The sequence below is a fragment of the Vigna umbellata genome, chromosome 5 (assembly GCF_029865625.1).
Source record: "Vigna umbellata cultivar VRB3 chromosome 5, Vumbellata_1.0, whole genome shotgun sequence".
NCBI lineage: Eukaryota > Viridiplantae > Streptophyta > Magnoliopsida > Fabales > Fabaceae > Vigna > Vigna umbellata.
In genome coordinates, this window is record NC_142169.1 from 14350729 (window position 1) to 14364778 (window position 14050).

The 14050-nt window shown below is 34.5% G+C and overlaps 1 protein-coding gene across 1 annotated transcript; it reads right to left on the minus strand.

Annotated features, from left to right (window-relative positions):
* Window positions 1-9555: 9555 nt before the first annotated feature.
* LOC148197757 (uncharacterized) lies at window positions 9556-11082 on the minus strand. Its single transcript, XM_088091898.1, has 4 exons — window positions 10882-11082; window positions 10524-10802; window positions 10328-10432; window positions 9556-10248 (listed from the first exon to the last, which is right to left on the minus strand). Exons 2-4 carry the CDS (start codon window positions 10800-10802, stop codon window positions 9730-9732), a joined length of 903 nt encoding a protein of 300 aa, XP_087948024.1. The 5' UTR covers window positions 10882-11082; the 3' UTR covers window positions 9556-9729.
* Between the last annotated feature and the right edge of the window lie 2968 nt (window positions 11083-14050).

The window sequence follows — 14050 nt, forward strand, 5'->3', positions numbered from 1 at the left end:
TTTTTGTGTTTACTTTCTATAACAACTTTTCTGTTAGGATGCGTTTATGATAAATATAATGGTGTTAATACTGTTATTAGTTTGAATTAATAAATTATGATGTTTAATTTTATAATTAATTAATTTAAATTTAAGTTATTTTAAAACTTTCTTTATTTTTATGTAATAAACAATTTATGATGAAAAATATATTGGGAACAATAAAGATGTAAAAAGGATTCTAACATGTGAGCAACTGGTTTGGAAAATTTTTAGTTTTTTTAATATGGTTTGAACTTGATTAACTTAACTCACTAATCAAAAGGATTCAAGTAAGTTAAAAATGGATTAACCCATAACTCTCCAACAATAATATTTTATTAAAATTATTAATTACTAATTATATGAGTTTATAATTTAATTTTTTAAAGTACTAAAATCTTGTTCAATAACATTTGAATAATTTAGATGTTTAATTTATTTGTTTGTTAAGTTATATACATCTACTCATAAATGACTATTAATTCCGATCGGTATATTTCATAGAGTACACAATCCCATCGAGGGCATTCGTCTATCTTGTCAATGTCCCATAAAATTTGCAATGGCAAAGTGATAACGGTTGAAAAACTGTTATTTTTATACTTAATTTTGATATTAAAAACAACCTTTATGACTTAGAAACTAGTTTTAAATCATGTTTTTACTTAAGTTTTGGAAATAAGAGAGTTGGATGAGTTTTATACTTGATTTTCCTTGTTTTGGCACGAATTAAGATGAATTAGATGAAAGAAGTTGAAGTACTAAGGAGCTAGGAAAGGAAGTAAAAGTGCACAAAAAAAGAGTCGCATTCACCGCTCAGCGCAACTTTTACCGCTGAGCGGCGTTCTGAAGCACCGCAGTCCTGTTGAGGGCTAAAACTGCAGCTGAGTGTCTTCTTGAAGAGCCGCACTTTTGATTGAAACCTCTTGAAAGGAGATGAAGTTATTGAAAAAGAAAAAAAAATTGGTAATTGATACCTAATTAAATTTTTTTATAGTCCAATTTGAAACTTTTAGATAATAATTTGATTGAAACCTCTTAAAGGAGATGGAGTTATTGAAAGAAAAAAAATTGGTAATGGATGCCTAATTAAATTTTTTTCATAGTCAAATTTGACACCCTTGTATATGAATTTGATTGAAACGATGGAGTTATTGGAAAAGAAAACAAATTGGATGATTGAAGATCATTTTAGTTAGGTCAATCATCAGAGATGGAAAGGGTGCCTGTTTACTAGAGTAGACATTCATAGTTGTTGTTACCAATGTATTGTTTTTTGTATTGTTACTATCAATTTATAGTAATTGAGCAACATCATAATGGTATTAAAAGATGATTTTTTGTAGGATCTTTTTTGTCTTTCCTTTATTTTGTTGTTACTCCTGTATTGTTCTTCTATTTTGGAATCAATGTCCACAGTGCTTTCTTGTTTATAAATTTTAGATATATTACAATATATATGATATTCATGTTTAACGAAAACTTGTAGAGGAGGGATTTTGTTTACTGAACACATTAGATTGAGCCACTCACACTCTTACAATTTACAAGGTTGGAGTAGAGTAATATCCTTTCTCATTTTTCATGTGTTATTTATTTCATGGTTTGGTTGCAAATTTCTTAATAGCAAAAATTTGCCATGAATTTTGTGAAGTATGATATAATTTCCTTTGTGAACATCAAGAATTTAACTTGAACTTCTACTAGCTTCACATCCCAATTTATCTGTTTCATGATACATATCTTCTACGCGAAGTCCTTAATGAGAGAAAACATATAAGCTAAGGTGCTCTAACCTTCTTGTTTTTTCTTATTTTTTATATCTCTTTTGTATTTAGTTGCATCATAAATGTACAAGAGTCCCTTCCTCTAGGACCAATCCCTATGGAGATAACTTTCTTAATTAAATTCCTTGGTACTTTTCACTGAGATGATGGTTGACACTTTACATTTAATTTGATTTCTGCTGAAGAATACTTGGCATAAGTGGTTATGTATTAGAATATCTGGTGTTGCATTATTTTGGGATATCTTCATATATATTGTATTTAATACCACATGTTTGCTAAGCTTAACTCATTATTTAAAATCTGATATTAACAAGAATTGTAGGATTTCTTTTTGTCTTTGATCTGTTTAGTAGCATTAGTCTAGGCATAAGCTAGTTTTTTTTAGTATTTTTAGTTTCAAGTTTGTAAATACATGTAGTCATAACTTAGTTAGATGAATTTGAATTTGCTTAGTTGTTTTTTAGTGGATTATAGTAGTATTAGGTTTGTTCTTATTTTATGTGTTCATTCTAATTGATAAATAGTATATTAGTTTCAAATTTCAGCTTTGTATAATGAATTTTTGTATAGTAATTATTTGTATTGTTTTTAAGCTTTCTACAATAATTTTTACCAATTAGAACTTTTTGAGATAACTTTTGTTACATTTTCCTTAGTTTAGTAAGTCATATAATTCTGCATAGCTTAAATAAGCATAGTTTTAGTGGATAGATTTTAGTGAATAGGTCAAATTTCAAATCTGTCATCAATTTTAGTAGTTAACTTTGTTTCTAGCTTTCATTAGTTGTTTGAAAATTGTAGGAATCAGGTTAGTTAGATTTTAATTGGTGTTTGTAGGAGTACCTAGTGTATGTCCTGTTTTTGTTGATTTCGTCCAGTTTCTTAGGTTCATATAGTCAGATTTTATATTTTCACCCTTATGATGCAAATATGAGTTTAACTAGTTCAATTAAGTGATTTTAAAGTCGTGTGCATAGTTACTATGTTATTAAATAGTGTTAAAATCAGATTTTAGAACTAGTAGAGTTTTATTAACCAAATTTTACTAGTTAATGTTGTAACTTTTAGTAGTATAGGTATATTTTGATTTCCTAATCATTCTTAGTAACTAGTTCAGTCTTTTGTAACCTTTTAACATTCAAAACTTTTTTAGGCACTTACCTTTTGGTTTTATTATAGGGTAGGTACAATTCTTGCATTTTAGCTTAGATTATCAAGTCTATTAGGCTTTAGGTAGACAGATTTTTAGGTTGTGATAGAAATAGATATTTGAGCAGTTTCTTAGATTATTTGAACCATTTTGAATATGTTTAGATAACTTTTATCCTTGTACATATGATATATTAGTGCAATTTATAGTTTCTATGTAGCACAACTTTAAGATGGACCTATTAAGTATACTATATTTTTGTTTGGGCATATCTCTTGCTGAGTTGTTGGTTAAAATTAATACAATTCAGTTTAAAATTAGTACAGTTAATAGTTTAGTTCAGTTTATATTGTAGTTCAGTATAATTCAGTATATTTCAGTTCAGTAACAAAAAATAGTTCAATTCAATTTGTCTGAACTATTTAGTTCAGTTCAATTCAATTTGTCTGAACTATTTAGTTCAGTTCAATTCAAACAAATTAGTTTTTAGTTCAGTGTAGTTTTTAATAGTGCAGGTGAGTTCGATTTGCCCACCCCTAACCAAACCCTTCTCTGATTTCTTTTCAAACCCTATAGGGAGCTTCATCTCTTCATAGCCTCTAACCACCCACAAGAAGCCTCTAACCACCCCCAAGAAGTATCTTCCACAATCTCTCAAACCATAAGCTACTTCATCTATTTGCTTCTCATCAAGTACACCCATACTCCGAAAAGAAACATAAACAACCAACATTTTTTCCTTATCATCTAACCATTTGATGCATTCTTCACTTGTGGCCTCTACATCACCATGGTCCTCATCATCTTTGTTATGTTTATGGATGAACATGGGTGAAATAGATATCCAATTGTCATAACTTTTGGCCAGATCTTCATCGTTTAATCAGTAACCTACATCCAAAATAAGTAATATCAGGTCTTGTAACACATTTATCATAAATTATGCACACACGATAGGAAAAACACATTTTATTAACATATATTTGTCGATAACATTAAATCTGTTGGTAAATATAATTTGTCGATAACATTAAATCTGTTGGTAAATATAAATTGTCGACAAAAATATAAGGGAATACATGTGTTCATTTATAGACGTACATTTGCATCAATAATTTGTATTTATCGATAAATTTCTTGACAGATGTATCTGTCTCATTTATCAATCCATATGTTTTCTCATTTATCAATCCATATTCTATTTTTTTAAAATAATTTTGCAAAAGCAAACTTTTGTTAAAGTGTTAGAATGAACATACATCTTTTCATTTATGGTGAAAATTGTCACTTAAAAAAAATGAATGTAAATATTTTTTAAATTAATTGAAAAAGAGCTTGTAAAATGGAGTAAAGAACATATATTATATTCCTATCCATCTCATCTCATTAATAGTAGTATACATGAACAAAATATTCACCCTTTAGACAGCTGATGAGAATAGAAATAAGAAACTTTAAGTTTTACCTCACAAACTTAAATTTTACCCCACTACCCATAATTATTTGGAATTACTTTTCAGTAATCAATCCATTTCAAAATTTTATAAAAAGAGAATGAATGCTCTGATTCATCCTTTAATTTCAAATAGCACAATACTCATTCCATTATATTACAAAAGATCAAGTAGACGAGAACCAGTGTGAGACCTCGGAAAATTAAACCATAATTATCATGTCTAATCTGTTATTAATGCATTGCTGAGTCACCTGACTGCTTCCATAAATGCACCGTGCCACACCCTCAGTCTCATTAAAACGCACTCACATTCTCTGCTGCACGCCTGTCATTTGTCACGTGAGAACATTCTGAATCTGCAGTGGAAAACAGGTGTCTGTTACCAATGAGGAGCATTGGTATCTTGAAGCTACAGTGAAATTTTGATGATGATAAAAGCTGAAGAATTGAAGACTCTAAATGCATCTTTGTTAAACGCATTTTGTAGAAACAAATGTATAGGATAAAATGTAATGATGTAAAAACTCTTAGAAGTTTTCATATTTAGTGAGTCATTGCACAAATAATCGATTATCAAGAGTAATAATCGATTATCACAAGCCAGTTTAGAAGAGAGTTGCTTGCGCAAATAATCGATTATTACACAGAATAATCGATTATCACTGTTTTATTTAATTCTGTCCAAGTCTCTGGAATAATCGATTATTGCTCAGGATAATCGATTATCACCATTTTGAAAACTCCATAACGGACACAAATAATCGATTATCACTTATGATAATCGATTATCAGTGGCAGTTGGGAGATGTTTTTTTAGTTTTTGACCTTGCACGAAACTAGGCTTATAAATAGAGGTCTTCACAACTCTTAGAAACAACTTTTCAATTGAGAGTATTAGAGCTTTGTGCCTAAGGGAAGCTCTCTGTGAGTGAAAAGGATCTATGCCATTTTGAGAATACAGTTTGTCTGAGGAAGTTCTCAAAGTGATAGAGTGCTCTTGCCTGGTCTTGTGAATAGGAGAAGCTCGCGTTTTGTGTGTCAAAGGTCGGAGCAGTTCTCTTCAAGTTGTCTAAGCAGGTTCTTCCGTTCGTTTGTCGAAGGAAGGTGTTTTCTTTTCTTTGCTTATTTTGATTATCTGATTGTAATATGCAAACTATATTTTTAGTGAAAAAGGTTAATCACTATACCATGTTTTCTTTTCTTTGCTTATTTTGATTATCTGATTGTAATCTGCAAACTATATTTTTAGTGAAAAAGGTTAATCACTATTTATAGTGATTAACGACTAGACGTAGAATCTTTTGATTCGAACCAGGATAAAAATTATGTGTTGATTTTCTTGATCCCTAAACTCTTAGCACATATTTTAACTTGTGTTGTGATCGTTACACGCTTTCCGCTATCTATATCTTATTCCGCTGCGCAACTCTATAACGGTACCGATTGTTCCGACAATTGGTATCGGAGCTTGCTTTGATAGTTTTTCAAATTTTTCGAAAATGGGCGGTCATAATCAAGTTTATGCCGAGGGTGCTTCTATTGATAGACCTCCTTTGTTTACGGGGGAAAATTATGCGTTTTGGAAAATAAGAATGCAAATATTTTTGGAGTCTATTGACAGGGGTATTTGGGAAGTTGTTATGAATGGACCAATTGTTCCCACTATTTTAGTAAATGATATGCAGGTAGAAAAACCATTTTTACAGTGGACTATGGATGAAAATAGAATGGCACAATATGATGTTAGAGCTAGGAACATAATTTTATCTGCACTAACCCTTGATGATTTTTTCAAAGTTTCTGTTTATGAAAGTGCTCAGGAAATGTGGGAATTTTTAAGAGTTACTCATGATAAAGTCACAGATGTTGTTAAGTTGACGTTGTCTGATTCAAGCTCCTCAAGCTCAAACAATTCAAATAAGCAAGAAAATCTATGCTTAATGGCCAGCAATGAATCATCTAAAAGCCAACTCTTGAAGAAAAAGAAGGACAATCAAGGCTCCTCATCAAGCTTTAAATGTTATGGATGTGGTGAAAGAGGCCATATAAAAGCCGTTTGTCCAATTATCAAGAAATTTCACAAAAAGAAGAATGTCCACATTGCTTGGGTTGATAATGACTCAAGTAGTTCAAGTGATTCTGTTGAAGAAACAAACTTATGTTTGACAGCTAATGTTGATGACACTACAAGCCAAGTAAGTTGTTCTAATTCTGAATCTAGTGAATTTGATTTGCAAAAAGCTTTTCTTGAATTGCTTGATGAATCTGAAAAATTGAATGCTGCTCATAAAAATTTGAAAAAGGAATTTAAAGAATTGCGAATTAAATATGAGAAGGCATTAGATGAGGAAGTAAGTTTGAGAAATAAAATTTGCAACTTGGAAATGAAAGAGTCTTCAAATGTTGAACATCCTGTTGAATGTCTTTCATGTAAGAGTTATATGCTTGATATTGATATTCTTGAAAATCTTCTTGAAGTTGCAACTCGAAATAATAATATTGAAATGCCTATAACTCTTAGAAAGGTTTATAAAAACAAAAGTGTTTTTAAAAGTAAGAACAAAATTAAAAGAACCCGTAGGGTATGGGTTGAAAAAGGAACTGTGTCTTATAGAAACCCAAATGTTGTCACATGCTTTTATTGTATGAAAAAGGGGCACACTTCTAACAAATGTAGAATTAAACATTTTGATGTTCCAAATGGAAAATATGTTTGGATTCCTGTTATAAAGTAAATTGTCTCTAACCTCAAAGGACCCAAATGAGATTATGGGGACCAAAACTCTATTGTTTTGTTTTGCAGGTTAATTTTTCAAAAGGAAAAGAAGACTCTATGGTATCCTGGTATTTTTTAAGAGCTTTGAAATAATTTATGAATGTTAGATGTGTCTTAGGTTGAAAATTTGGCCCAAATTTGTGTTTTTCGGAAATTAACGTAAATAATCGATTACCAAGGGTAATAATCGATTATCTCGTCCTCAAAATTTGGATTTTGACAATTTGGCTCGCAAATAATCGATTATTTAAAGTAATAATCGATTATCTTAAGTCACAGCGTAAAAAAAAAAAAAAAAAAACTTTTTTTTAAAATTTTTTTATGGAATCTGTCTTTGATTTTTAAAGGGAATATTACTTTTAGGGGAGTAATTTTTAATGAATTAAAAGGATCCAAATTCTTTTTAAGTTAACAATTTTAGGGGGAGCATAAAGATTAGATGTTTTTCTGATTATGATAAGAAATTGAGAAATCTATTTTTGATTGACATATTATGGGATAACTGGTACCTATATAAGGGGAAGATATATGAGTTTGTTAGATATCTTGTTTTTATCTCTATTATGGATTAATTAATATTGTTTGTACTTCTTAGTTAGAGTTGAATTTCTGTTGTTCTTATATTCCAAGAGGTATTCTGTTTTTTCATGTTATGAAATTTCAATTTTATTTCTGTTTTGAAATGCATCAATTCTTTTGTTGAGGGGGAGAAAAATTTGAGGGGGAGTTTTTCCACTTTTTTACTTTTTGCTTATGATCAAAAAGGGGGAGAAAACTTCTAATTTAAGTAGTGCAGTTATTACTAACATGTTTGTAAGTATGAAATCTGTGCAGGAAATTAGAAATGCTTTTAACAAGAAGATATTTTTGATCATCATCAAAAAGGGGGAGATTGTTACCAATGAGGAGCATTGGTATCTTGAAGCTACAGTGAAATTTTGATGATGATAAAAGCTGAAGAATTGAAGACTCTAAATGCATCTTTGTTAAACGCATTTTGTAGAAACAAATGTATAGGATAAAATGTAATGATGTAAAAACTCTTAGAAGTTTTCATATTTAGTGAGTCATTGCACAAATAATCGATTATCAAGAGTAATAATCGATTATCACAAGCCAGTTTAGAAGAGAGTTGCTTGCGCAAATAATCGATTATTACACAGAATAATCGATTATCACTGTTTTATTTAATTCTGTCCAAGTCTCTGGAATAATCGATTATTGCTCAGGATAATCGATTATCACCATTTTGAAAACTCCATAACGGACACAAATAATCGATTATCACTTATGATAATCGATTATCAGTGGCAGTTGGGAGATGTTTTTTTAGTTTTTGACCTTGCACGAAACTAGGCTTATAAATAGAGGTCTTCACAACTCTTAGAAACAACTTTTCAATTGAGAGTATTAGAGCTTTGTGCCTAAGGGAAGCTCTCTGTGAGTGAAAAGGATCTATGCCATTTTGAGAATACAGTTTGTCTGAGGAAGTTCTCAAAGTGATAGAGTGCTCTTGCCTGGTCTTGTGAATAGGAGAAGCTCGCGTTTTGTGTGTCAAAGGTCGGAGCAGTTCTCTTCAAGTTGTCTAAGCAGGTTCTTCCGTTCGTTTGTCGAAGGAAGGTGTTTTCTTTTCTTTGCTTATTTTGATTATCTGATTGTAATCTGCAAACTATATTTTTAGTGAAAAAGGTTAATCACTATACCATGTTTTCTTTTCTTTGCTTATTTTGATTATCTGATTGTAATCTGCAAACTATATTTTTAGTGAAAAAGGTTAATCACTATTTATAGTGATTAACGACTAGACGTACACTACAAAAAAGTAGGGCATTACCGAAGGCCAGAAGCCCTCGGAAAATGCCAAAAGCCGTCGATAATGGGTGTTTACCGAAGGCCTATCGACGGCCAAAAATCCTTCGGTAAATCCCCTGTCGCTAACCATTACCGAGGGCTTTTGCCCTTCGGTAATTACCGAAGGCTTAAAGCCTTCGGTAATTACCGAAGGGCAAAAGCCCTCGGTAAATACCGAAGGGCAAAAGCCTTCGGTAATTACCGAAGGGCGAAAGCCCTCGGTAAGTTCCGAAGGGCAGGAGCCCTCGGTAATGAGCATACGATGGTATTTACCGAAGGGCGAAAGCCTTCGGTAATGGCCATACGAGGGCATTTACCGAAGGGCAAAAGCCTTCGGTAAAATGCAGGGCAGGTTTCAGCAAAATGGTTTTTCTTGTGCAACCCAGACCTGTATAACAAATTTCAATTACAAACAGACCTGCATAACAGTTTTCAAACATATACAAACATGCATAATGTGCATCTCAAAGATCCAATCAATGATCAATATCCAATGCACATCAAATAATCTACAAGACATCCATCAATGTATAAATAATGTATGGGGTAGTTCAAATATAAAACAATGTAAGACAAGGATGTTGTAACATCCAAAGTTTGTAAGTACATCTAACATTGAAATGATATCAACTGAAAATATTCTAATATCCAAATGTTTGTCTAACAAGTAATAACAAAATGAAACCTAATAATGTACATAACTATCATCAGAATGATTTTCATCATCCTGCTCCTCTATTGATGGCTGGACTGGTGTGGGTTGGACTGATGAGGGTTGGACTGAAGTGGGCTGCTGAGTGGCAGCAGGTGATGAGGAGGCTCGTGGCTGGGTCAGAGGGAGATTTTGTACTTCCTGTGAGGTTTCAGGCAAGACTCTCATGATCAGGGCCTTGAAGTTCGTAAACTCTGTTCTGAGATCAGTGATCTCCTGGTCACGTTGATGGAGTTCCTGCCTCAGGCGAACAACCTCCTCAGGAGTAGTGGTGGAAGAAGAAGGCTGGTGCTTCAGAGTACCTCCTCTGGATGCCGTATAGTTTGCAGCAAGCTGTCCCGCACCATATACTCGTCCCTTTTTCTTCCCACCAACGATGTCGATCCAGCACTGTGTCCTACGGATGTCATCATCTGCATTACTGGCATCATCCGGTGTAGGAGCTGACTCATGTTCAGATCTAACCTGTGAAAGTCTCGTAGAAAAGTCTTCCTGTTGAAACATTAAAAGCAATGTCAGATAACGATAGTATAACAGAAATAAAAAATTAGTAATAGTGTTATTTGCTTACATGAGTCTTCCGAGATCTTTCATCAACAAATTCATTAGTTCCCTTCCGAACATGAGTCTGTGCAAAGACCTCATCAACATGGACCGCCCGTCCTAGAGCCTGTGCCTGTAACATAATTAAGAATTACAAGCGTACATATGAAATACAATATACATAACTTGTGTATGAAGGAAAAAGTTATGTAATGAGATTATACCATACGAATGGCATGCTCATGAATGGTGATCGACCCACCAGTATGCAGGGTGCCACCCCTTTCAGACGCTCTGTTCCGCTGGGCTTTAGCACACTTATTGCGGAACTCTACTGTATTCCAATGGGCCAGTAAAGAGTTCCAAATGTGCTCACCCAGCCAGTTAGGGCGCTGTGCTGCATTCCGGGCATCCCTAAACATCTCTGACAGCCGATGAGATGCTTTCATGTGGAAATTTCTGTGTATCTGAGTTTCATGTTCAGGTTTCCACTGCACCTTCATCTGTAACATTAAAGAGAACAAACATTGATTAGGCAACATACTAAAATAAGAGCGACAATTAGTTTAGTGGATTGTTGACCTGAAAACGCTCCCAGAATGCCTTTCTGTCGTCGTCAGGTATTGCTCCCCAAGTAGGCCATGGACTTAAAAACTGTTGCTTTATTGAACGTGTGATGGCCTGGGAAGCAACCCTAGATGGAATAAACCTGCATAACAAAACTCATTTCAATTACAATATGGTTTAAACATCAAATGATATCAACAGATTATAAACTTACCCTTTACCATAGGGCTCAATCCATGGTCGATCATGGAGGGGCGGATCAAGATCTTCAGCATCACCACTTGAATCTGGATGACCAAGTGGTGTGACAGTCTCAGAAGGAGGTACAGAAGATGAGGAAGGTATAGAAGTAGGGTCAGAGAGAGGAGTGGGGGTAATAACAATAGGGGGAGGAGTGGGGGTTGTAGAAGGGTGTGCTGCAGGAGGAGGAGAAGGGTCTACTGCAGTGGTAGTAGAAGGGTGTACTGCAGGAGGAGGAGTAGGGGCTACTGCAGGAGGAGGAGTAGGGACTACTGCAGGTGTAGGAGTCTGTATACTAGGGGTAGGAGAAGGCCCCACAGATGATGTAGTACCGGGAGCAGGGGTAGGTAGTCTAGCAGGCACCCTAAGTACATACTTTGGTGCCTGCCGTTGCCTCTTTGTAGGCCTTGCTACCCCTTTTCCTTTATCAGGACGCTCTGAACCTTGTCCTGTCATTACTGCACTCAAATGGTTACAAATAAAGCGAAAAAAATATAAACAAATAAAGGATGAATTGTTTTCAAAGTCAATGTATACGTAATTGCAAACAAGTTAAAGATGGTATTTTAGATAATGGTAATGAAATGATAGTCCAATTTGCTACAATAGATGTTCAACATTCAATCATCGTCATCATCATCATCATCTTCATCTTCATCTTCAGCATCGTCTTCTTCTTCTTGTTCTTCTTCTTCATCGTCATCATCACCATCATCTTCTTCTTCTTGTTCTTCTTCATCTTCTTCTTCTTCTTCTTCTTCTTCCTCTTGTTCTTCATCACCTTGTATTGTTGCTTCTAATTCATCTCCATCACCATCAGGGTCGACCAATGCGGTTATACGTTCAACTTCGATAATTTCTTGTGATTGTGACATTTGGTCAAGTTGGTAGGCTACATCTTCCTCAACTTCATTTGAGTCTATGCGACCTCTAGGCTTCGTTTGTATTGCTACGGCCCAACCACGCTTGTCAATATTGCGAAATGGTGGATATGGCACATAATAAACCTGTCTGACATTAGATGGTAGAATGAAAGGATCAAAAGGCCCATATCTTAATCTCTGGTTCAGTTCGACAATATTAAAGCGTGGATCGACTCTAGTACCAGCTCTAGAAGGATCAAACCATTCACAATAAAACAGTACCACTCTGTTTGGAGAAGTAGTGCTGTTGTACTCTAACTCATATATTTTATGAATGATGCCGTAGAAATCATCATAAGACCCCTCTGTTAGGCCCTTGACATACACACCACAATTTGATGTTTTCTTTCCTTTAGACCATTCATGTGTATGGAATTTGTAACCATTGATGAAGTAAGTGTGCCATTCTTTGACACATCTCATTGGCCAATTGGAGAGATGTCTTAACTCTTGAACCGTGGGAGTTAATGCCTGATTAAAAACCTACAAAGGTACTAACAAAATTAGTACCTACAACAGTCAAATTAACCTTGCTCTAAACGAAGGACAAAACTACGGACCTGATTTCTAAACCAATGGGGAAACTCAGAGTGTATTCTAGCAGAAGTATTTCCTTCTGTGACTTGCTCAGCCACAACAAATGAGCTGGTAGAAATGAAATTAATTAGTGTATAACAATTAAACCTTTTGATAGATTAGAGATGGATGATGACATACTCAAGGTACGGCTTGACTTCACTGCAATTGATCAAGACATGGACATGAGCGGAGTTGAATTCAGCATCAGTTAACCAATGAGTGAATTCTTTCCCTGCGTGACGGCCTGATTGTCGGAAAACTGATAATGCACCTTCACGTGGTTGAACTTGCCATTGCATTTCATTTCTGACATGAGTGGGAGACAACATGAAGTTCTTGAAATAATGTGAACAAAAATAAGTTGTCTCTCTGTGCAAGTAAGCTGCACCAATTGAGCCTTCCACTCTAGCTTTATTTTTAACTGACCGTTTGGATTCTCCCATAAACCTTTCAAAGGGATACATCCACCTGTACTGCACGGGTCCCCCAAGCCAAGCTTCATATGCAAGATGAATTGGAATGTGCTCCATTGAATCAAAGAATGCAGGAGGGAATATTCTTTCCAATTTGCAGAGAATAATCGGGATATTTTCATCCATCTTTTTAAGGGAATCTTCCTTTAGTGTCGTGCAACACAAATCTTTAAAGAAGTTACTGATTTCTATCAGTGGATGTAACACGTGTGTTGGCAAACAACTGAACGCAAGAGGGATGAAAGTCTCCATGAATACATGACAATCATGACTCTTCAACCCTTGAATAGTACCGTTCTGAACATTGGCACATCTGGACAAGTTAGAAGCATATCCATCTGGCATTCTAAGCTCCTTGATCCATGCACACACTATTCTTGTCTCGTCTTTTGACATGGTGTAATTTGCTTTTGGTTTAAATAATCGGCCGTTACCTTGTGCCTTCAACTCTAAGTCTTTTCGTCCACAATACAAAGGTAAATCTTTTCTTGCTTTCTCATTATCTTTTGTCTTACCTTTAACATCCATGACTGTGTTGAAGACATTGTCAAAGAAATTTTTTTCTGTGTGCATCACATCGATGTTGTGTCTTAGCAAGTTGTCCTTCCAATACGGAAGTTCCCAGAATATGCTTCTTTTAGTCCAATTATGCCATTCCCCAAACCCTTCTAGCCTATTCTGACCAGATTCAGTGACTTTTGGATAGTCTTTCACTCTTCTCCACACGTGTGATCCAGTCAACTTTGGCGGGGGCATATCCGTTTCAACTTTTCCTTTTCGAAATGCCTTTTTGTTTCTTCTAAAGGGGTGGTCAATGGGCAAGAACCGTCGATGGCAGTCAAACCAACTACTTTTCCGGCCATGACTCAATTGGAATGACTTTGTATGTTCCATGCAATGTGGACAAGCTAATCGACCATGTGTGCTCCAACCAGATAACATGCCGTACGCTGGGAAGTCGTTAATAGT